The sequence below is a fragment of the Tyto alba genome, unplaced genomic scaffold (genome assembly GCF_018691265.1).
Source record: "Tyto alba isolate M040663 unplaced genomic scaffold, T.alba_DEE_v4.0 Super-Scaffold_14, whole genome shotgun sequence".
In the NCBI taxonomy this organism is placed as follows: Eukaryota; Metazoa; Chordata; class Aves; order Strigiformes; family Tytonidae; genus Tyto; species Tyto alba.
In genome coordinates, this window is record NW_024881276.1 from 24,977,067 (window position 1) to 25,000,636 (window position 23,570).

At 40.6% G+C, this 23,570-nt stretch overlaps 1 protein-coding gene across 7 annotated transcripts; it reads left to right on the forward strand.

Moving 5' to 3' along the window:
• The first annotated feature begins 253 nt into the window (after window positions 1-253).
• U2AF1 (U2 small nuclear RNA auxiliary factor 1) lies at window positions 254-18,190 on the forward strand. Of its 7 annotated transcripts, XM_042788341.1 has the most exons (11): window positions 273-371; window positions 1,359-1,901; window positions 2,996-3,083; window positions 3,295-3,351; window positions 5,311-5,341; window positions 5,929-5,995; window positions 10,238-10,287; window positions 10,896-10,994; window positions 12,184-12,317; window positions 12,657-12,749; window positions 15,167-18,190. In XM_042788341.1, exons 3-11 carry the CDS (start codon window positions 3,037-3,039, stop codon window positions 15,303-15,305), a joined length of 717 nt encoding a protein of 238 aa, XP_042644275.1. In that variant the 5' UTR covers window positions 273-371; window positions 1,359-1,901; window positions 2,996-3,036; the 3' UTR covers window positions 15,306-18,190. The 7 variants fall into 7 exon arrangements, with proteins under 7 accessions (XP_032850336.1, XP_032850329.2, XP_032850328.2 ...); XM_032994445.2 differs by lacking the exon at window positions 1,359-1,901 and having other exon boundaries at window positions 254-371; XM_032994438.2 differs by lacking the exons at window positions 1,359-1,901; window positions 3,295-3,351; window positions 5,311-5,341 and having other exon boundaries at window positions 254-371.
• The last annotated feature ends 5,380 nt before the right edge of the window (window positions 18,191-23,570 follow it).

Here is a 23,570-nt window from a genome sequence, read left to right on the forward strand (position 1 = left end):
CGGGGGGAGAGGGGGAGTTCCCGCCGCCGGGAGGGCTCCTCTAACGGCGCACGCGCCGCGGCGGCACCGCGTGGCACGCGCGCGGGACCCGCGCGCCCCGCCCGCCCCACTGGCGGGGGGGGGGGGGGCGGGGGGGAGAGAGGGAAGGGAGGAGGCGCGCGCCGGTCCCCCAATGAGGGGCTGCCGCGGACCCCCCCGCGCATGCGCAAGGCGCCGCACCGCCCCCCCCCCCCCTCCCGCGGGGCTCGGTGGAAGTGTTTCCGGCGCGGCTGCTGTGACGTGCGCGGTCGGCGCCGGGCTGTCCGGCGGGCGGGCGGGCTGTGGGAGATGGCGGAGTATCTGGCCTCCATCTTCGGAACAGAGAAGGACAAGTGAGTGGCCCATCCCCCCCCGCGCGCCCGCGCCGCGGCTTCGGCGCCCTGGGGCGGGGGGAGCGGGAGTTCGGGGGGGGGGGGAGGCCGGGGGGGGGGGGGGCGGGTTCCGCGGGGCGCGCGGAGGCGCAGCGCCCGCCGGGGCGGCCTGGCCCGGCCGTGGCGGTCTGCCCTCCCTCCCCCTCCCCCCCCCCAATCCCCCGCGGCGGGGGCCGGCGCGTTTCATCCACTCCCGCCTCAGGGCCCTGCAGCACCCTCGGGACTGGGGCGCGCCCCCGGGGTCTCCTCTCCCCCCACACACCCCGTCCGTGTCCGTCCGTCCCCCGCCCCCTTCCCCCCCCCCCCCCCCCCCCCCCCACCGCGCGCTGGAACGTGGCGGCGCGCGGCCGCGGAGGGAAGAGGAAGCGAGGCGGGCGCGCTCTCTCCCCCCCCCCCCCCCCCCCCCCATTCCCCCTTCCCCCGCGCCTCCCCCCATGCCCGCGGAGGCTTCTCCCCTCCCACCCCCACCCCCCTTCCCCCACCCCTCGCTGGAGCGCGCGTGCGCGCGCCGCCGGGGACGGAGGGGGGAGGGGGAGGGCGCTTGCGCGCGCCTCTCGCCGCGTGGGGCCTGCGCGTGCCCGCGCGCCGGCCCCGCCCATGCGCTTCCCTCTCCCCTGCCGGGCCGGGCCGGGTCTGTTCTCCGCGGGGACTTCCACCTCCTCCTCCTCCTCCTCCTCCGCCCCCGGCCGCCATGCGGGTGTGCCCGCGCCTCGTGGCGCGCTGCCGTCCCCCTCCCCGCCCACCCTCCCCCCTCCCCGGCGGCCGCACTTTTCTGGCGGCGGGCGGGAGCGGCCGGGGCCGCTGGGTGCCGAGCTTCCCGCCGCCACCGCCTCCTGCCAGAAAGGGCCTCCTCTTCCCCTTTTGTTCGTGTCTCTGCGCCTCGCAGCAGCCCAAGAGCTTCCGCTCTGCTGCAAGGACAGCGACTGGTTATTTCTCCCCCCTCCCCAGGGTGCGGAGGATTTCCCCGACTGCTGCATCCTGATCCTCAGGCTTCTGCCTGCAGCCTTCCACGCGTCGGGAACGCCTCTAGTTTCTCTGGTTGTTGGAAGCACACTTACAAAACCCTCCTAACGAAAATTTGGTCACCGTCGGCCTGACCAAACCAACGTGTTTTTCCACTCATAAAAATGAAAGGGGGCATCGATGTGCTGCTGGACTAAATTACTCTTGTCAGCCCCTGGCCGTGAGGCTTCTGTTTTCCTTCTACTTTGTAGTGCTACCTGCCGGTTCCAATTCCCTCGTCTGTCAGAAAAGCAGTCTCGGCAGCCTCTCTTGGGCTCTATCACTGTAGCGTCCCTTCTGATATGGTGCATTACAGTTTTAACAGTATTAGTATATGCCACTACAGCAGGCATGAAATTCCTGTACCGGTCTTATTTTCTATTCAAAAAGCAAACAGAACTCTCCAGAAAGTGTTGAAGTTGGAGGCACTACTGGAAATTTTATAGTTAGATACTTTTTTTTGTTTCAGGATAGAGTTCAGAAAAGACAGTAAGTATGTTGTAATGCTAAGTATATACTTCCAAAAACGTAATGAAGAGTAAGCATGCTACGATTTTACAGTAGAATGTTTTGCTAGAGATGAGATATGCTTTAGTACTTTAATGTTTCTCCCCTCCATGAGCTGATGTTGGTTACACAGGATTGTGGAAAGAATTGGTGTTAACTGTGAGCACGGGAATAATAATCTTTCTTCCAGGAGAATTCTTATTTTTACGTACCCATATATAGCCCATAATAGTTTTCTTGCCCTTCAGAATCTTGCATTCAGTTTTCCCAGTCAAGGTAACTAAACTCCTTATGGTTTTCTTTCATCATTCCATGTGAATTACACTTATATGTGACAGTTTTATTGGCATTCCTAAACCGGCATTGTTTTGAAGGTGTCATGAAGTGATAGGTATTTCAAGAAAAGCTTGTGGTTTTAAAAATAAATAATGTTAAATGCTTCCTTTAAATTATTAACTACATTCATGGAAATGGCTTAATTAAATGAATTTATTTTGCTGATGTGTATTCTCTCTATAACATGATTTTTCTCTTACCTGAATTATTTCAAATACTGTGGTGGCAGCCGTCTGAATTACCCTTAGAGTATAACTTTAAACAGGTGGTTTACAAAACATTAGGTAGGTGCAACTGTGTCAGCTTTAAAGCAGGTTATGTTGCTTAGACTAAGGGGCTTGCATGCACTAGGGCACAGCCATGTAGCTCATAGTGTAACTTTTCAGAATGTTTTTCACGTTATTTCCCATCACCCAATGAAACTGATATAAAGACAAGAATGGAGAACCAGAAGGGTAAACCAGCAGTGATGGCTTCTGTCTGTGGTGGTATCATGAATGCACTTTGGGTTTGAGTACTGGGTGAAATTGCTTAGATGACTCGCTGTAAGTTAGGGGTAAGGAGGAATGAATATGAACAGGTTTGCTATAATGATTTCCTGGACTGTTTAGATTTTTTTTTTTTCTGTGTTACTTCTCCACATCAAGATAAAGGCATTTAGTGCATATGTGTTATAGGAATTGCATATTAATGTTTTCTATTCCAATATGTAACTACTTTTTTTTTTTTTCTACTTGCAGGGTCAACTGTTCATTTTATTTCAAAATTGGAGCTTGTCGTCATGGAGACAGATGTTCTCGATTGCACAACAAACCAACATTTAGCCAGGTTTGTTTTCCTTTTGTTTTCTCTTTCTTGTGGAAGTATATTCTTGCTTCTTTAAAACGTAGATTCTCAGATGCAAGTGAATAATTACCAAGCTCCAGATTAATTAGTTCACTTTTGGCCCCAGTTTATATGGGTTCTTGCTTTTTTGGGGGTATTCCATTTACTTCTCCCAGCATTTCTAATTATCTCCTGTCACCCTTAATGGCTGCAGGAAGCGATGCTGTTGTAAGCTTGCCTGTAGTAGAGACCAACCAGTGCTAACTTTCAGGTGAGTGTGCCTTCTCAGTGGTGTTTAGGCACTTAAACCATCCCAGATTTTTTTAATCACAAACAATGGCAGCATGTTCTGCCTATCTCAAAGGTGTGAACATAAGTCTTTTATGTATATAATAGAAGAAAACTAATTCATAAATAAAAACGACTTGTCTGTTGTTCCATTTGCTCTCTGACCCAGGCTCTTAAGTTTTGAGAATAACTTACATACTTCCTTTGAATGTGAAAAAATTGTTTCTTGAAAACAACTTGCCTGGTTGCTGAGGGTGTATATGTCAGTTTTCTTGACAGACTATTTAATCTTTGGCTGTGTGAATATTGTTAGAGACATGATGTGTGACTGCATGTCTGCCAGAAAGGAGAAAAAAAAAAAAAAACCAAAAAACAAAAACAAACAAACAAACCACCAAAAAAACGTGCAGTGGATGATAGGGTTTTTAATATCATTATGAGCTTTATAGTTTCCAGAAATTACATCCCTGGAGAACTATATGCTTTCCCTTTTTCCATCACTGCTGATTGTCAAGGTATACAGATAAATAGATTTCTTTGGGAGTATTGTATATGATGAGTAGTGCCTATAGAAGTTGTTGCATTATCAGCAGTTTTACCTACAAAAGTGAAGTTTACATAGCAGCGAGGTCCTCTGCAAGTTCATTTTAGCTGACTTGGAGCAGAATTGATGAGAATGGTGGGCTGGTGGTGGCTTGGGGAGAATGAGGGAGGCGGGTACTGTCCGTGTGACCGGAGTTCAGAGCAATGGTGCTCGTGAAGTTAAACTTTGTGAGTGCCTGAGTGGGCAGGGGGAGTTCTAGGGGGCTGGTAGGTTGCTGATCAATAGGGACCACTGCTGGTACTTCATCTACGAAAACGGTTTTCCGTTTCTGGGAATTTAATAATTTTTAATGTAAATCTTGTATCTCAAAAAGAATATTGTCCATTTTCAAAACTACTCCATGTTGCTGACCTACATGGAGAGCATGCTGAAATGTGATTGGTTATTTAGAGACCTGAATTTAGGTCATTGGCTGCTAGAAAATATTTCTAAATTAGACAACTTCCATAACAGTTGTCTTTAAGTTTTAAAAAAAAACAAAACAAAGAAACAAAAAAAAACCCAGAAGAAACTACTTCTTTTTTTTTTTTTTTTCCCTTAGAAGAAAACTTCATGGGCATCAACGGTTTCCTCTGTCAGTGCAGCCTTTAGCTTTGCTTTAGAAACTGGGGTTAGGAATGCCAGCTGAAGTGGGTCAGCAGGGCATGTCAAATTCATGCAGTGATGTCTGAGACTGCTACAGCATCGCACCTGGCAGACATGCTGTATTGTAAGATCTCTAACATATCTGTCAGATGTGTAGGTACAGAAATCTTTATTTGTATGCAGATTGATAATCAGCTGTGATAGAAAATAGACCAACAGGTATCTTGCTAAGGCACAATATTTTTATCTTGTGTTGCTATTGCTGGTGCAGCTACTTTGTAGAAGAGCTGTGTTAGGAAAGGTCGTGCAATCCAGGGTGATCAAATTACCACAATCAGCAGAAACACTGTAACTATATGCATGTTTCTGGCTCTCTCCAATTGTAGGCTAAAACATAGTTATTTTAAACCTGGGCCATGGAAGCACAAAGCTTTGGTTGGTATGACCATACCCACTGTAAAACAAGTGTGGTTTTCAAATGTGATGTTAAGGATTTTTTGTACATGCTAAGTGGGCAGCATATGTAGGTATGACATTGCTGGTCCTGTGACTTCTTTAAGCTCTGAATTCTTATTGTGACTAATAATAATGTGTAAGCTAAAATTACTTGGGGATTGCGATTTATATGAACTAACATTGAGCTTGTACTTTAAGTAATCAAATTTCAATTTTTGAGCTGCTTACAGTGATATGGACGTTTGGAATTTTTTTGTAATATTAGTTTACTAACTTAAACATGGTTTGTTTTTTCAGACAACTTGATTTTAAGAAGAACGGTACAAATGTAAGGTTTCAAGTCTGCCTGGGCTAATTCTTCAAGTAAAAAGCAGAAGGGCTAAAAGGATATTGTCCTTATTTGAAGGATCGGAAACATGTGAACCTATGATGCTATTATATTATTTAAACAGAAATTCCACCAAGAAATTCCCGATGCACAAAATGAGATGTAGCTCTTGCCTAAAAACCTTACTGTCTGGTGTAACATTTTAGACTCTGTGGCATTATGTATTATATGCTGTGCACATAACACTGTTTTTTTTCCCCCTAGACTTACAGTAATGAATCTGGTCTTGGAAGCTAGGCATCTCCATAATACCATGTAGCTTGACGTTTTAGGTTACTGGGCCTCACAACTCCCATTTTGAGGATAGCTGTTGAGACAAATGCAGCTCTTTCTTGGTGGTTAATTAAAACTGTTTTCATAATATGATGGTCTGGATGCAATTTTGGAAGATATTCTGCGAATACAAAAGGAAGTCTTAAGAATAAAATATTACTTTTAGCTGTTTGCAAACAAGTTGTCTCTTTGCAATTGTCTATTATATGCACAGCAGCCAGTAGAATTCCCCTTTTTATTTTTTTTCCCCGCAGACCATCTTGATTCAAAACATCTATCGTAACCCCCAAAACAGTGCACAGACGGCTGACGGCTCACACTGTAAGTCCCACAGTTGGAGAAATTTTTTTAAAGAATGGTGTTAAAGAGCCCACTCCTAATTATGAGAAAATAATGTTGGCTTCTGAGCTGCTGACATAAAGCTGTTGCAAACAGGACAAGTGACGGAACTCTTCTTGCGCATAGATCAAGAGCTTGTCAAATGTGTGCAATTCAGAATGCAGAACTGACTGCATAAATTGGACCTGATGCAGATTCTCTCTTGCACTGTAAAGGGAAGCTTGATTGCTGAGTAACGCTGCATTCTTCTTAAAGGGTTAAGCTGCAGACATTTCTCAAATTCTTGATTTAACAAAAAAAAAAAAAAAAAAAAAAAAAGAGATAAAATAAAATAGGTATATGTGACGTACGGTAAGTTTCCCAAAACTGGGTTTTCTTTCATCTTAACTTTTTTAGGAAAATGGAGATTTCATGTTATGCTGTAATTATTGTATTACTTACTTTCCTGGGATTTTGCTACTAAGAAACTATTCAGTAAAACCAAATTCAAACAAATTATTATGCTTGTAATTTTAATACTGTGTTTGGATGCCATCTATTACATATCTGCCTGAAATCATGCAAAACCCCTCTGTAGTAATATTGGTGAGTAAAATTAAAAAAAAAAAATACAATAATGTAGTATCATGAGATCTCTATTACTTTACAGTGTTAGGTTGATTCAGAAAGGTCACCAGCTAAGTGAAAGTTCTCCTTCTTGGGAGAGAATAACCACCTCTCTTTCAGCACAGACTCGGCTAAAGCGACCCTAAAGGAAACCGGTTTCTTGTTAAAATTATTTTCCATAATATAAAGTTGTTGCGTTTTGTATTTCAGACCATTGCCCTCTTGAACATTTACCGTAACCCTCAAAACTCTTCCCAGTCTGCTGACGGTTTGCGCTGTAAGTTCATACAAGTTCCTTCACTGGTTCCCTGGGCTTGATTGTCAGAGCTCAGTGTCGACTTAAGCTGGTCTGCCATTTTAGTTTAACAGATCAAACTGACCACGTTTCATTAAATGTGTCGAAAACAAACACAAAAAAAAAAAAACCCAACCAAACAAAAAACCCCGACTTTTTTGTCCCACTCACCTTCCTCCCTACTCCCAAAACTATGAGGGGAATCTGAATACCATCTATGAAATCAAAAAGGGTTGAAATTTTACTTCCCCTATAAAGCAGTCTTGGTTGCTCTGCTTTTTTCCCGCCGCCTTCCTCCCTGCCAGTTGCCTGCATCCTAGGAATGCTTTTCTGTATGTTTTGTGCTATCTATTAGGTTCCACTGTCTAAAAGAGCAGGACAATGACACGTTGACATCATCCAGAACAAATTCCCTGCTCTGATAAGAGAACTTGAATTTGAAACTTTTTAGACTGCATGCCAAAATTTGTCCTAGGTTAATGCAGCTTCCATTTAGAGTCTACTTTGGAAGAATACACTTTGACTGACAAACGCTTCCCTTCTGGCAGCTGTCCTTTTTGGATAGGTGCATGCTTAAAATTCCTTCCATGCTTTGAAAATTCAAATTCCAAAACCAAGTTGCATATTTACCTAGGAAAATATAACTTTTATTTTTGAGGAGGGGAAGGCATTTGGGTATGGTCATGAACTAATGACTCCTCATGAGGTAGGAATGGACATAAGAAAACACACCTACTATGAGACTGGCAGAAGTTAAATGACCAGGATTGTTGATCGGTGATTACTGATATATCATTGTGATTGAATCATCAATATTAGAATAAGATTTAAAAAAAATAAAAAGTTTTAGGACCAAAAAGGATCGGTGTTATTTTCTAACTAATATTTCTTGTTGAAGTGAATATTGACTGTGTGGTAATAAAGCTTTGTTTGGCTATTCTTTTTTTTTTGACTGTTGGATTATAGACTAGTTCAGATTAGTTACCAGCATTTGATTACACATGCTTTGTGAAATCAGCCACTAAAAAGTCAACACTGTGTCTTCTGCTTCTAAAAGTAATAATGGCCCAATTGAGTAATTTGAGTTTTTTTTGTCATACAATCAAGCTAGATACGTAATGAGCTATGTAAGTTTGTCTAGATGCTTAAACAGTTCTACTGGTTTGTAGGCTTTGTTGTTGCAGATGCTTAGTAGTTAATGCTGTTTCAGTAAACCAAAAAAAAAAAAAAGAAAAAAAAAAAAAAGAAGAACAGTTGGGTATTTCCACTCTGTCCCTAAATTCTCAATGCGCTGGTAACTAATTTGCACAGAGTTACAGCAGTTTGGTCTGTGGCGCTGTTTAGATTGTACAGCTGCAGGAGTCTTGAACAGATTCTCTAGCGTTCTGAATGCTGGTGTCCAACTCTAGTTGTCCTGACACGCGGGTAGCTATTCAACAGAGCCGAACTGTACCTCCTGTGGTAGAGCTGGGGCTCTGTTATCAGTAGGTTTGCTGAAACTCCTGGCTCCCTGGGTTTTTGATATTTGTCCCTACTTAAGTACTGCATGTATTTTAAATGGATAACTCGGGTAGCTATTTAATGCTTTTGTTGTTGTTGCTTAACTGTCTTCCTTTCTATTGCCGTCGTAGAGGATTAACCTTAGTTTTGAACAGCCGTAGTTTCCTGAGTATTTTAATTAGTAATTGGGCTTCTCAAGGTTCAGATACCGGTAGCCCTGGAATATGAATGTTTGTAAAGCCTGTGCATATGTATGCTTCCCACTTTAGAAGGACTTTCAAGTAGTTATTAACTGTTGCTTATGATCTCCTAATTTGACAATGGAATTCTCCTTAAGTTTTTAGCACTTGTGCATCTGGTAAAAAGTAGTTATTCCCAGTGTGGCTCACTGAGCCTCTGTCTGATACCTTTAAAAAAAAAAAAAATTCCTTAGGTACTAGTAAGCTGTTATCAGTGGTGTTGGCAGAACCTTGGGAATATAGTTAAGTATTAAACTGTCTAGAAATACCGGTTTAATGTTTGATATTCCTTAATTTGCTATATAACCATGGGGAAGAAGAAAGATCTTAAAGCAAACATGCTTCAAATGTAGAAACATTGTTAGCCTAAACTATATAACAAGTGCCCCTTAGCCTTCTTCAGGCGGTGAGCTGGGTGGAAGAAAATAATTACAGATCCAGAGAGTGTGGCTGGTTAATATTAGAGCCTTAGAAGAAAAATGGAAAGTTTGTCCAAATAGTAATATTAGCCAAAAAATGACTGAGCCCAAAGCATCTATTTTTTTCATAGCAGCTTGAAGTGAATAAACTCAGCTTTGTTGGCTCAGTTTCTTGTCTTTCACGTTCTATGAACTAAAACAGTAGTGTTTGTAATTTAAAGGCTAGAATATTTTTCTAGCATAAAATGCAGGGTTCATTTTAAAACTGCTCCGCTTAAGATTAATAAACCACTTAACGGCTGAAAAGCTAATACATTAGGCTTTAATGTATACAGCTTAATGCAGTTTAGAATGCTGTAGACTGGAAGAAATTAATGAAATTCACTTTTATATTCTTAATGCTTTGAAAAATCAGCCAAACTTATGTTGTTTTTTATAGCAGCAGGCAAGCAGCGCTCATTTGTAAAGTCCAGCTTAGAGCATGAAAACCATCTAACCTTAATGTAAGGCTGGCTTGTCTTGCACTAAAAGGTGTTCTGCAGGACTATGGAAAAATTCAGTGATATTCAAAATTAAACTAGAAAATTGCTCTCTGTTGCAAAGCATTCTGGTACTCTGAGGGCACTGAGAAAAGTGTGTCATTTCAATAACTATTTTGAGCAAACTTAAAAAAAAATTCTGGGCTACATTATATTGTGAACTCTCAAATTTTAGTGTATGTTCTGGAAAGGTGGACATACTAAAATGAAATTCTGCCTTTAGGAAGAGGAACACTAAATCATAATCATGATTTAAAGTATGCAAATATAACAAAGCACTTGCCTTCTGTTTAGGTAAAATTGTTGGTAGATAGAGGGTGGGACTGTACATTAAATTTAAGTGATATTTCAAAGTAATTCCTTTCCCCTTCCTTTAAATTTGTAGCATACAAGTTTGGCTCTGATTAAAACTTGTTTTGATTTGATCATGTCAATGTAATGTTTTGACATATACTTTGGGGACTCAAAAGATCTTCACACATACTTATTTTCAATATTCCTATTAGTTAGCTCCATGCTATGTGGTGTCTTATGCTCCAGGTGGCCTCTCTAGGTTGTTTTGTAGTATTATCAAAATTTCTTCCTTATTTGTAGGCTCTAATCGATATGACTCTTGATTTTTACAGGTGCTGTGAGCGATGTTGAGATGCAGGAACATTACGATGAATTCTTTGAGGTATGTAAGAGATGTGAAAATACATTAAAGAGTTTGTGGATTTGTCAACGCAAATGAGTTAGATGGTTCCAGTGTATAGCACAATTAGATGGATTCAGAGAACAGCACTTGTTTCCTCAGATGTTTATATAAAACTTACAACTTTCAGGGTTAAATGTTTCCTGGTATAGCCTTTGTTAGTTTGGCTTTAGCTTTACTGTTTATAATACACTTTGCTTAAAAATCAGCAAGTGATGTAGCATTTTGATTCCATAATCCCCTTCTTTCCTGTAAATTTAAAATATACTTAATTACTTAATTTGTTTCTATACAAATAAAACTGTAGCATCAAGGCTTATGTAGTGTTTTCAGTGCATTTTATGTATTCTGTAAATAATGTATGCACAATGTTTTCCATAGCTTTTTATTGTATCCTGTTAGAGCTGAACTTATATGGACACAGTATAGATCAAGCAAGTACTAATTTTAAAGTCAGAAATGTAAAAAAAAGGGGTTTCTTTTGCTTTTTAAGGCAGGCCTTGTTTTGTACTTAACCAACAGCTAAATGGAATACTTGGGTACTTATAAGTAACGGACTGCAAGCTTTTAATGGGTTGCTCTGTGTTTAGGAGGTCTTCACAGAAATGGAAGAAAAATATGGTGAAGTTGAGGAGATGAACGTTTGTGATAACCTTGGAGATCATCTAGTTGGAAACGTATACGTAAAGGTAGGATAAAGAAAGATGTTGATATAATCAATAGGGGTGGTATTGATTGATTTATAATTTTAAGTTATGCTTGTAGATGTTGCGATAGTAGCTCTTCAGAATGTAAGCACTTCTCTAATTTCACAAGATAAAGTAGAGTGAAAATGTGAATGGAACCTGAAGGAAATTTTAAGAGATGATGAGAAGCTTTCTTGATAGTCAAAATCTGTGTCATTTTCATAAAGATTAACACTATTTACACTGCTGTGAACAGTCACCACTACTGGACTGTTTAGCTTGCCAGGATTGATTTGGGGCCTGTCTTCCCATCACACTGCCTTTTAAACACTTCGTTATGGGCAGAGGTTTATTTGCAACAGGTGTGTTTCTTTTCAACAGGTGCATTTATTTTCTAACTTCCCAGTTAAACAAAACATCTTGTAACTGAGTTACATTTGGCAGTTGCTAGGTGGTTTAAGGTATAAACTGGAGCACTTAGGTTTAGCTCTTAAGTCACTGGTATCTCTTGAATAATGAGTACAAAGTTGTCACCTGCAGAAATTTTACTATGTGTACAGTCTTGGGGAGGTGTGAGAGTTTATTTGAATATTTTTACTATGCATTCACTTAACTGGAAAGTATTTTCACGCCTAAAATTCTTAGCTGTGTAGGTCATAATCAGAAATAAAAGCTGTTTTTTAAAATTTCCAAGTTGTTAGCTATGAAAAGGAATTTCAAATTTTAGTTTTATATTTATCATTTTAAAAAAAATCAGATTTTTGTAAATTCTGCTTTACACAAACGAGCTTCAGTTCTCTTGCAGATTTCTCTTTGGCGTTTGAAAAAAAAATGCATTACACTTAGAGCACTGGTGCTCTAAGAAGTACTCTTAAGCATTCACTTTGCTTCAAGTTGTACTAAGAAAACAATATCTTCTATCATTTTTTTAATGCAAGCCACAAAACTTGAAAGACCAAATAGAACATAATTAAGAGAAATTATTAATGTTTTGGTTAGCTTTGAGTCCTGATTAATGAAAAGCTAGAATCTTGACCCTTGATTTGATGGACCATCCCAGGAACTTTTGAAGTAGCTTCTAGTTTGGTTGCTAGTCCTAAGCCTCAGATACCACACAACTGATTCGATAGGAATCTTTGATCTACTTCTGTTGCTTCCCTGTAGCTTGAGAACATGTTAATTTTGCTTTTAGTTTCGCCGTGAAGAAGATGCAGAAAAGGCTGTGATTGACCTGAACAATCGCTGGTTTAATGGACAGCCCATTCATGCTGAGCTTTCACCTGTGACTGACTTCAGAGAGGCCTGTTGCCGTCAATATGAAATGGGGTAAAAAGTGACCTCCTGTTTGCCTATGACAGTGTCTCTGAAATGCTTGCACGGACAGGGCAGGTGCTTGGGTGGGGCTTTTATGTGTAGCTTAGTGTAGGAAAAAAACCACTTTGGGTAATGTTGACATAGAGGAACTGCAATGAATCTCTTGACTTTTGCCATCGTTTTAGGATTTTGATCTAGGAATGAGTCAGTGTCAGTAATCAATGCTTGCAGTTTACTGGTTTTAATGATAGAGGAGATTGACTTTTAGCCATCTAAAGGTAATTAGGGCTTAGGGCAAACAGGTGCACTGTAGAGTTGGCAGTCTTCACTATGTCTTGAATTCTGTTTCAGAGAGTGTACACGAGGAGGTTTCTGCAACTTCATGCATTTGAAGCCCATTTCTCGAGAGTTAAGACGCGAGTTGTATGGGCGGCGTCGTAAAAAGTAAGTTTGCTTTTAAACACGATTAAAACAGGTTAATTAAGGATCAGTTGCTGAAAACTCTGAAGGCAAATCTTTATACTTCAGTCCTCTTGTTTTTTCTGGTGCAATTATGACACATGCCAGTGAAATGGTATCAAGTAAAGTTGGCAAGTGGCCCTTTCAGAACAAAAGGAATAGGTCTTTGTTTAAACAAAAAAAAAGTTATGGTGCTTCTTGCTCTGCGGTGCTGTGGATGCTGAAGGTTGATGAGGTTTTAAGAGAAGGCAGGGTTCAAGGAGAATATTCACTGAATTACTGAGTACGTAGGACCTACCTGTGGTTCAAATCTCCAGACTATAAACTGTTACAGGTGATGGGATGTGATGCTTTATGCCTCTTCTCTTTTATTCTCTTCTAAATGTATTTGCTTGTGGCCACTGTTAGAAGCAGGCTACTTGGCTAATGGGCTTTTTGACAGGATCAGCAACTGGCCACTTCCAGTGTTATGCACAAGCAGGCATATCTGTAGATTATATTCAGGATCCAACCTTGTTTTCATCAGATAATGGCTAACTTTTCTAGCCCGTATTCATTCCTTGTGTCAATAACAGGCAGTCACTGTATTAAGCTCACTTTTTATTAATGCTAGCCTATCCTTCTTGATAGGAATTCTTAGCAGAGCAAAGGAATAGTAATTTTGCTGATTTTTTTTTTAAATATATAAATATATTTTTAAATTATTTATTAAGGTACCTTGTAGAAAGTACCTGCTGCTGCTACTATGACAGCTGTCTTGTGGGGTTCATTTTGAGCTGGATTCAATTTGCTTTCTTTTAAGACCTTGCTATTCAGGATAGGTATATAAAACCCTTGAGCTTCCTTTTATATAGAGCACAATTCTGTAGGTTTCTTTCAATCACAGAAAGAGCCTGGGATTATGAACATGTTTTTCCTATAAATGTCTTTTAATTGGCAGTGTCTTAGAATTTGTGAAGATGAATTTGACTTTGGAAAATGTAGATTGTGTTGCTTAGACACATGTATTTGTGTCTCAATACTTCCCTAAAATATCCCAATTAATATTAATTTAAACTTAAATGTAAGCTTTTAAGATGTTTGATTTATGAAAAAGACTAAGTATGCTCTTGTGTTAGTCTTTTGGTCACTTCTATGGATCTGAATATCTCAGTAATGCTAATTAAAAGATATTAGCTTTTAGCTTTTATTGCAAGAAAGATGAAACTTGTGTGTTAGGCTTTGGAATATGATTGTTTTACCCATAGCCCAGTTTCAGTCTGTGGTAAAACAAATAAAATAACTGAATGCTCAATCCAGTTTTGTCTTTATTGGCCCTATTTAAATTCTTTGTGCAACTAAAGCTGTTGCAGGGTAGCAGTAAGGTTTGATATAAAAAAAAAAAAATCAGTTCTTTTGTCATTGGGGTTTCACAGGTAGATTGTATAAACCAGACTGACCTGAAAGTAGTTCTATGCAGAATTAAATGCATAAAAGTTTTTTGAGTAGAAAAAAGGAGGGTAAACCAGAAATGTTGAATAATAGGTTAATATAATAATTCTGGACAGCTCAGTGGTATGTAAGAGTTATGTACATGTGTCTGTCATAGTAAAATTCGTCACTATACACACTCCCACCCCAAAACATCACACCATGGAACAATATTCTGCAAATTTAAGACTTGTAGCATTTGTTTCCCTGAGCTTTTTACTTCTGCTGTCATTTGTACATCTATTTAAAACTGTACTGTTCTCCTATTTTATAAAATAGACTTTTCTAAAATGTTTAAAAACATTCAAACCGCTTTTTTCTTTGACAAATGCCATGTCAGCTATAAATCCATAGTAGCTGTGTTAGCAGTACATTCTGGGTGGTTTTAGCTTTCTTCTGAACTTAAGTCATCAGCTTTCAGAGGCAGGGAAGATTATCTGCAAATACTGATGGCTTCTGGAAGGGTGGGAGGTGGGGAAAAAAAAAGGGAACTGAATTGTAATTGCTAATTAATGCAGTTGATTTAATAGGAGTGGACTTAGAAACAGCTGTAGGCTTTTGCTGTATCTTGTTAAGAGCTATTCATAACTGCAAAAGCAGGTGTCCCCTTCTCTTGCTTCTTTAACATCTGTGTAACAGTGCATTTGGCTCCTCTGCATGCCTTTCCTTAAGTGTTTGCCCATCCATTGTAATGGATGACTGGCAGTGAACAGTTGAGTCTCTTAACAGCATGTGTTGACTCTTCAGTATTATGTTTGTTCAGTTTGTAAATGCATGGTTTTGCAGCCGGAGTGCCAACTTACCAATTGTTCTAATGCCACATTGTCTGTCTTCTCCCTCATTACTCACATCCTTAAGTGTTCCACTGTGTGGTACTGCAAGTAAATTTCTGAACATGATGAAACAATAAAATGTTCAAACTTTCTTTGAAGGCATAGATCCAGGTCGAGGTCCCGTGAACGTCGGTCTAGATCCAGAGATCGTGGTCGTGGAGGTGGTGGTGGTGGAGGAGGAGGACGTGAACGTGATAGGAGGCGGTCAAGAGATCGTGAAAGATCTGGTCGATTCTGAGCCATGCCATTTTTACTGTATGTCTGCTAGAAAGTGTTGTAGTTTGACCAAACAAGTTCATAATGAGATTTTTTTTAAAGATGGGCTTCTGAATAAAAAATTTGTAGTGATACAGTATTCTTTGTGTAACTTGTTTCTTGTGGGGGGAGTCTTTTTAACTGTCATTCCTCTATCTTGACAAATACCTGGATTAACTATGCCTGAGGGAAAGGTGGTAAATGTATTGGAGGAGCACCAGTTTTGGTTTTGTTTTGTTTTTTTTTTTATTTGGGTATAATTTGAACTGTTGATGAAGATGTGTGTGTATATAATATAAAATATTATATACATAGTAAAAATAATATACTGCTTAAGAAACAGTTACATAAGTTTCCCTTTTCTGCTATGCTGTCTGCTTATTTAGGTTAGTTTAGGCACATTTAAAAGGAAGGCTGTGCAAAATGCATTTATTTACCAAGTAGAAACGCTTAGTTACAAAAATGTATGTTTGTTTGTTACCAGAAGTCTGTGCTCTGTCTATCAATGTGACTGTGGCATTTACAATAAATCCAATTTCTTGGTGTAAAATCTAAAGCCTATTTTCTAAGCACTCTGGAGTAGTTGAGTTGCTACTCCTCTCTGTGCCAGAGTTCATAGCTCAATTTTTTATGACTCTTGACTAAATTCCTTATCTTTGGCTGGAAAGAAAGTTGCCTAGTGCAGTGTGGAAAAAAAGTAATATTTTTATTGGAATGATTCATAATAGGCAGGTGAGGGTTTTTTTAAAAAAAATACACTTGTGCTCTGTTCAACATGATACTTAGGTTCTATTGAAGGAAATACTAGGTCCTAAATGCAAGGACCAAATTTCTTAACAGACTGATTTTTTTTTTTTTTTTTTTTTTTTTTTTTCAGTCTATGTTCTCTTACCTGTCATTTAATGAAAAGCATTTTGTTAGCATCCAAGGTCATAGGAAACTAATTGAATGCTAGTGGAAAATTTTTTTTTCCACCTTTACTTGCTTTTTGATATTCTGAAATGCGATAAACGCTAATGGATAGATGGCAGTTTCTTCACAAATAAGACATCTTTCTGTTTGAGTTTTAATTGAATTGCACAATAGCTATATATCAGAGATTGTGTATCTCGAGTGAAAGCTCCAGTTGGAACGTTGCTGGAACATCCTCAGAGACCATTTGTACAATGGCTGACTTGCAGTTTAACTTCATGTCTGCTTTTATTCAGAGTGTAACATACTAAGAAGTTTTTGTCAGTGGTCACATTTCTCCAAGGTACAACTTGATGTACATGAAGCTATGTAATACAATATAGCTTTCCAAGGGGGGAGAAAATTTACGAGCGCGTTTTTAGTTCTGAGTCAGATAACTTGTTAAATGATAAATCTGTTCCCTGATTACTATTAAAGAAACAAAGGAAATAGGATATGGAAGTGTCACGTAGCCAGATTAACAAACCAGCTCCTCTCTGCCTCTAAGTATAAAACCATTTTGCTCACTGGAATTTGGAGTTGGCAAACAAAATAATATCGAAAAAAGCTTTTCTAAATTAATCTGCTTTGCCTCTTACAGCTAAATTCTTGCACCAATTTAATTTGAATTTATTTTGTTCACACTGGATGGTTTGGCCGACCAGATTGTGGAACTTACTTTGCCAGTAAGCTTTTTAAGGAAATGTATCACTCTATGTGAACACGGCTTCACTGCTTATGTTTTGCTGCAAGTACATAAATGAAATTATGCTTTCTTTTCACTGGAAGAAATTGAGCCATGCCTGGCAATAAATGGCTGAACTGAAATCTGTGGTATTTCTGCTAGGCATTGGGAATTTAACGTTGATAATTTAGTTCTTGCAGTTTACAGGATATTATTCCATTTCTTCTTCAGTGAGATTTAGGATTATTAGATAATTTAAATCTCAAGATCAAAAAGGTGAGGATAGTCTTTCTGTTTTTTAAAATAGTATATAGTATAATGTGGATACTATTTTAAAAGGTTTCATATCATTTTTACACAGATTAATGACACAAGCTGATTTGCTCTATAAACAAGTTAGTTTTAAACTAGTATAAATGTGTCCCTGTAACAGCTTTCATCTGTTTGTCTAACCAATGTTAAACTGCAGGTATCATTTTTTAATTAAAATATAGCAGAAGGTTGATTTCTCCCTCTCCCCCCAGTACACTTTTTCTTAAAGCATTCTTGAATTCCACCAAATGCATCGTTTTATGGTCTTAATTGCACAGCTACTCAAAAACTAACCATGTAACTGGAATATGTCATAATGGGCACTGAAAGCAAGGGATTTTACTGGATACTCGAAGGAAAAAAACTTGTGCACTGATCACTACCTGATCATGTAATGATTACCTAGTGACAGCATTCAGCATATAAATTAAGCTCATGACATATCTTCAGTTAGGTTCACCTTTAAGACTATACTACCAGTAAAATTCATCAAACTTGAGATTTAAACTCCACAAATTCGGTTAAACACTTATATATGGTAGTCCAACCTGCATTGGTTTACCAATACAAACTAAGTGGAAATACTACCTCCCCCTTCTATTGTTGCTCACAATGTCTTAGAGAAAATTTTTTTTCTTCCCAAAGGTATCTACTTCTCTCAAATATTTCATTGTTGACTCTTCTGTTAAACAGTGGATCTTAATTTATGGAATTCCTTTACCTCAAATAAGTGACAGCATACAGTATTTTCTGAAGTCTGAGTCAATTAGGTTGAAACTGTTAATCCCAAGTGGCTTCCTCTTCTTTGTATTTGGCTCTTATTCTGTGAAAATGCTGCTTGTCCATGAATATGATGTATGTTGAAACTGTAAAACCAAATGGAGAAAACTTGTTCAAAATAAAGCCTTTTTTTATAAGAATCTGACAAAAATTATCCCTTTCCTTTAGATGGGATGCTGCTCTTCAAATGACTATTGAGGACATAGACTACAACTTTCAAATTCTTGGCTCTTGTCTTGAGCTACTTTTTGAGTGATTCTTTGTCTTCTGTTTTTTAGAGCTGGTGGAGTATGTCTTCAACTGAAAAAAAAAAAAAAAGGCAAAAAAAACAAACAAACAAAAACAAACAAGAAACAACAAAAAAAACCCACACCAACCTCTCCATATTTACTTGATGAAGTATCAAAAGAGTGCACCTGGGGTTGGGAGTTGGGGTTTTGTTTTGGTTTTAAATTGGTAAGTGTTCTTTCTGGTTGAAAGATCCTGGCAGCTTCTGTTGTGGTGGTCTGTAGAGAAGGAGGTGGCTCATTATTGACAGAAGGAGCATGTTTAATTAATGAAATGAGTGAGAGGGGTCCCTAGTGTTGTATCACTCAAGCTGCAAAACTTGGGGCGCTAACAACTGTCCGCTGTTGCTATCTTACAACAGCACCTTAAACTGAATACACTGTCTTTAATATATTGGAAATGAAACTGCTTTCATAGCAGTGTCGGTGGGGGGGTTTTAATCTCTCTGTTCTGATGCTTGTAACTGCTGCTGCTGCTGCACTGGTGATTGCCCCAAAAAATGGTCCTGTTCAGGAAAAGTCAGAGCTCAAAACCACAGCTGAGTTGGTATGCACTCACTCCAGCTGGTGAGGAATTAATGCCTAATAGGAAGGGCTGTCATAGAAAAGAATGTTTGTAGCTGTATTAATTTGCCATTTAATGCAAGGATGAAGCTGAGCTGTATTACAGTAGAGCACAATTTTGCCTTGGTGTGCATGAATTTCAATTTTGAAAAAACAATCAGAATGGCAGCCAAAGGTCTAAATCGATATATCTTCATGTTGAATTGATACATGATGCATTCTAAAACTGTGCACAAGTATTTCTGAATTCATCCGATTACCCAGTGTTACTTTTTTTTTAGAAATGTCTCCAAATTCTTTCTCTTTTTGCATTATTCAATTTGTTAAATCCACATCTATGGAAAATGGAGCATGTCTCCCGAACTCTGTGGGCAATCCTTCCTTGTCAGCAAGGTGCTCATCAGTCATAAACATCTAATCCTCTGTTAATGCATGTCATGTTTTATTAATTACAAAATTGTAGCCTCCAGCAAGCAGAACCACTGGTGAAAGGATGCTGCTGTCCTACACTACCACCCCGTTAGTACTTTTGCAGCAGCAGCGGAACAGCTTTAGAAGGTCCTTGTTTTCCTGCTGGAGGTTAGTGACAAGAAAGGTGTTAATTTGACTGACCAAAAGCATCAACTGTAAATTGGTTTTGTGGAATCGGGTTGAATGGTGGAAGCTAACAAACCAGTTCTGCCAACAAACTAGCTCTGGTAGCCAGTGGCTTCATTTCAACATACGCGAAGTGGGAGGGGGAAGGCTGTGCTTATCTCATAACTGTTGAGGCACAAATGCCTGCTTCTTAGCAGTGCTCCGTAATCATCAGGTTCAGTACTTTTCCATAATTCCAGTTTTGGTGTTTGCTTCCTAACAAGATCGTTTTGACGGGACCAAAGGCAAGTTACGTGCATTCGTGCACCAGCAGAGCAGAAAGGTGCTAGCTTCTGGTGAAATGGGGATGCTGGGGACAGCAGCTTCTCGGGTGAGCTGGAGCCCTGTAGCAGCTTGTGTGAGTATGGTTGCCCCTTTGATCCAGGTACCTTCAAAATACTTAGAGCTCTGCAAGCTCTTCCCCCTAGGAAGAGAAGATGATTATGATTCAAGTATTCATTTGGGACAGACGTGCTTGACGAAGGTATGCAGAGTGCTGTTTTCTGGAGCACTATGGAATCATTGCGCTGTAGGCCACTTCCAGCTCTCAGTTTCTAAAACTGCATGTGTAGTTAGATCTGGAGGGGGGAAAAAAAAAAAAAAATAGTTTCTCCTCTGGATTCAGTGAGCCACAAGGTGAAGTGGGGAGAAAGACAGCAGATAGCAATCAAGCCCATCTCCCTACCTCTTCATTTTTCACAGTAAAGCGTTTAGTCTACCAGGCTTAGGCCCACTGTGCTTTTGCCAGCACCTGGCTTGATTTCAAGTCTTGCTACCTATGCAGCTGAATATTGGATGTGTTTCAGATCCTGCTCACTTTCTTCCTGGAGCTGTCTGGGATTCCAGCCAGGCGCAGGGAGGGAAGGAGCTGCTCCCACTGCAGCCTGCACACCAGCCTGCCTCCTGGGCCTGAGAGCTGTGGGAAGAGCCAGGGGCAGCAATCGCTCCTCCCTTTTCTGCCCACCCCTATTTCCCTTGAGAGCTAATGCTGCTCGTGTTTAAGAGAAAGATAAGAGAGACCCTCATGCGTGAGAACAGTCCTGCATCTTCCATCATTTTCTCTTCCTTCTTCTTCTCTAGCAAACACAGAGGATACTTCCTCTCCGTTTCCTCTTGTGTTGGTGGAGAAAAAAGTCCTGGAGCTGCAGGAGGAAGAGATTTGATAAAAGAGACTCTGAGGCAGGACATGAAGAACTAACTTCTGGACAAAGCACAAGTAGAAAGTTTGCAGACAGCCTTACTGGCTTCAGGATTGCATGCAACATTAATTGTTGCACTGGTAGACTGGGGATGGGCATGGGAAATTCCAAAGTCTAAGGCCAAAATCTGACCAAGTAATAGTCTCATTAATGCCTGGACCAGCCTTTTAATTCTGGAGGGGTTTGACTCATTATTTTTGACCCTTTCATGTGACTGTGTTGACCACAACAAAAAGGCATCTAATTGCCCTTTTTGATGAACCTCCAAGGAGGCAAGCCTTTGGTCTTTTGGGCAACTCTGTGATTCTCAAACACACATATTGTGGCAGCTCTAACACCTTACAGAAAAAAAACATCTTCAGCAAAGCAAATAGATCTGTAGTGAAGAGAGAGCAGCAGATTACGTCTTCCTTGTAGTACTAGTAGCTGATTTAAGCAAGGTTTCTGACAGAGTCTGTCACTCCACTGTGGTATCCAAGCTGGGTTCGCATAGGTGGCTTGTCAGATGAGAGAAAAATTGGTTGGGCCGTTTGGCTTAGAGGGCAGTGATTAATAGTTCATACCCTCCCCCGAGATCAGTTACATCTCGGTCTGTGCTGGTATCTGTCCTGTGTCAGTATTTTTATCAGTGACTTAGAGGAGAAAACGAGAGCGTCCTCAGAGGGTTTGTGGATGACACCAAACTAGAGTGGTGCACTTGACACACGACAGTCATCCATGAGGACTTGGACAGTCTAGAGGGGTGGGCCCGCAGGAACCTCATGAAATTCAGCAAGGATGAAGTCTTACCCCTTGGGTGGATCAAGCCCTGGCAGGGCATAGCTCTGCATGGCAAGTCCCTTGGGGACATGGTGGGCAGCAAGCTGGACATGAGGCCACAGTGTGTCCTGGGAGCAGAGAGGGCCAGCTGCATCCTTGGTGGGATGAGCAAGGACAGCCAACAGACTCGGGGAAGAATTGAAAGAGGGGAAGTTCCAGCTGGGTGTAGGGAAAACATTTTTCTTAGGAGGGTAGTCAGACACTGGACTGGCTGTGCAGTCTTTGTCCTGGGGGGCCTTCAAGACCTGACTGGACAAGGCCTGAGCAACCTGAGTTAATCTCTAGATGGACCCTGCTTTGAGCAGGAGGCTGGACTGCAAACGTCCAAAGGTCCCTTCCAGCCTGAGCAATGCTGTCGTTCAGGTGTTTAACCTAAATCCTTGTTCCTGTAACTTTGACCTTTTCCACTTTCTCCTACTCTGAAGGAACATGAAAAATGGTTTATCCCTTTCCTCATTGCCCTTTAGCTAAATGAAGGCAGTTCTGCCTTTTTTTTGAGTTTTCTCTTCTCTGAACAATTCTACTTTTTTCAGTCTTTATGCCTGGGCTGTGTTTCTCTCTATACTTTTTTGTTGTGCTCCTCAGCCCATGCCCGATGTGGGCCATATCTTTTTTGAAATGCAGAATTCCAGATGGGATGTGGTACCTCAGCAAAATGCTCCAGTGCTGAGAGTGACATGTATCCTGCAGACTATATTCCTGTTTGCATAACCCTGTACAATGTTTGCTTTTTTCACAACAGCAGGTTCTTGTTGACTCACATTGAGCTTGCATGGCACTATAGTCATACCTTCCACTCCACACAGTTGCTGTCCAGATAGCGGCTACTCTAGCAGTTGTTTACTCCTGCCTGGCTGTAAATTTTTGCATTTGTCCTTAATGGCCAACTTCCTATTTTACCTTCTCATCTCATTTCTCCAGTCTGTCAAAGATAATTTTGAACTATGATTCTGTTCTCCAAATTGTTTGTGGCCTCTCCCATACAGTTAAAATATGGAGTGGCTCCTCTTGGGCTGCTTTTTTCTCCCTTTGTATAAAAATGTTTCCATGAGCTTGTGCAACAGCCTTGTGCTCTCCCCTCCCAGAAGGGCTCTGCGTACCACTCAAAGCACCATTGGTTCTTTGGGTGACTTCATTAGATGCTCACAAAAAAGCCTCCTCCGCCTGATCTTCCTTCAGTGATCCTAGCACAACAGCATTTACCTTTTTTCTCCTCTCCCTTTGATCACTAATTGCTCTTGTCTGAGGGATCTTCCTCCTCAACGTTTCAGCTTCAGAACATCTACTCATCCCTGATACAAGAAACAACATTCTATGTTTGCTGTTCTTAAGCAAGCTGTTTATTTCTGTGTTAATATTCCAGTCGGAGTTGTATCACCGCTATGCTGATCAAATCATAATTTTGATTATACACCAACCCTCACTGCAACTCCTCTTGTTCCTTGGGAGAAAAATAGTCCTAAGCGTTGTCAGATCTCAGGATATGGCTTAAGCAGCTCCATTTATCAAACTGGTAGTGACCTGCTGGTTTATAGGAGTTATTTGCAAGGCTGGGTTGAAAAGTAATGCAAGTGTCCCACCGATTGGGCTCAGCCATAATGGGTCTAATTAGTAGCCAGTGGGGTAGAGAAAAGCTTTGCGTATTCATTCCCAGCCACCATGAATGATTTTGATGCCACTAATGCCAATGGGTCAGTGTGGGTTGGTGTTGCTGTGGATATCTTTTAAGTCAGGTTTTGTTGTGTTTTTTTTTAAGTCAAAAATCCCATTTTCTTGTTAGTTTTGTGAGTTTACCTTCACCTAGCTGCTGCCAGAGTGAAGGAGATTGAATTTTGAGTGCGGAGCTGTGGTGCAATTGCAAATCCCTCTCGTTAGCCTCACACATTATGTTCAGATAGTTTCCAACATGTCTGCTGCTGTCACTTGGTCTTGCAAGTTTTCTCTGAGGTATCTGGTTTACATTTTACAGGATCTGGCAAATCCACCTGTGCTGCCGATTTCATATCTCAATGCCC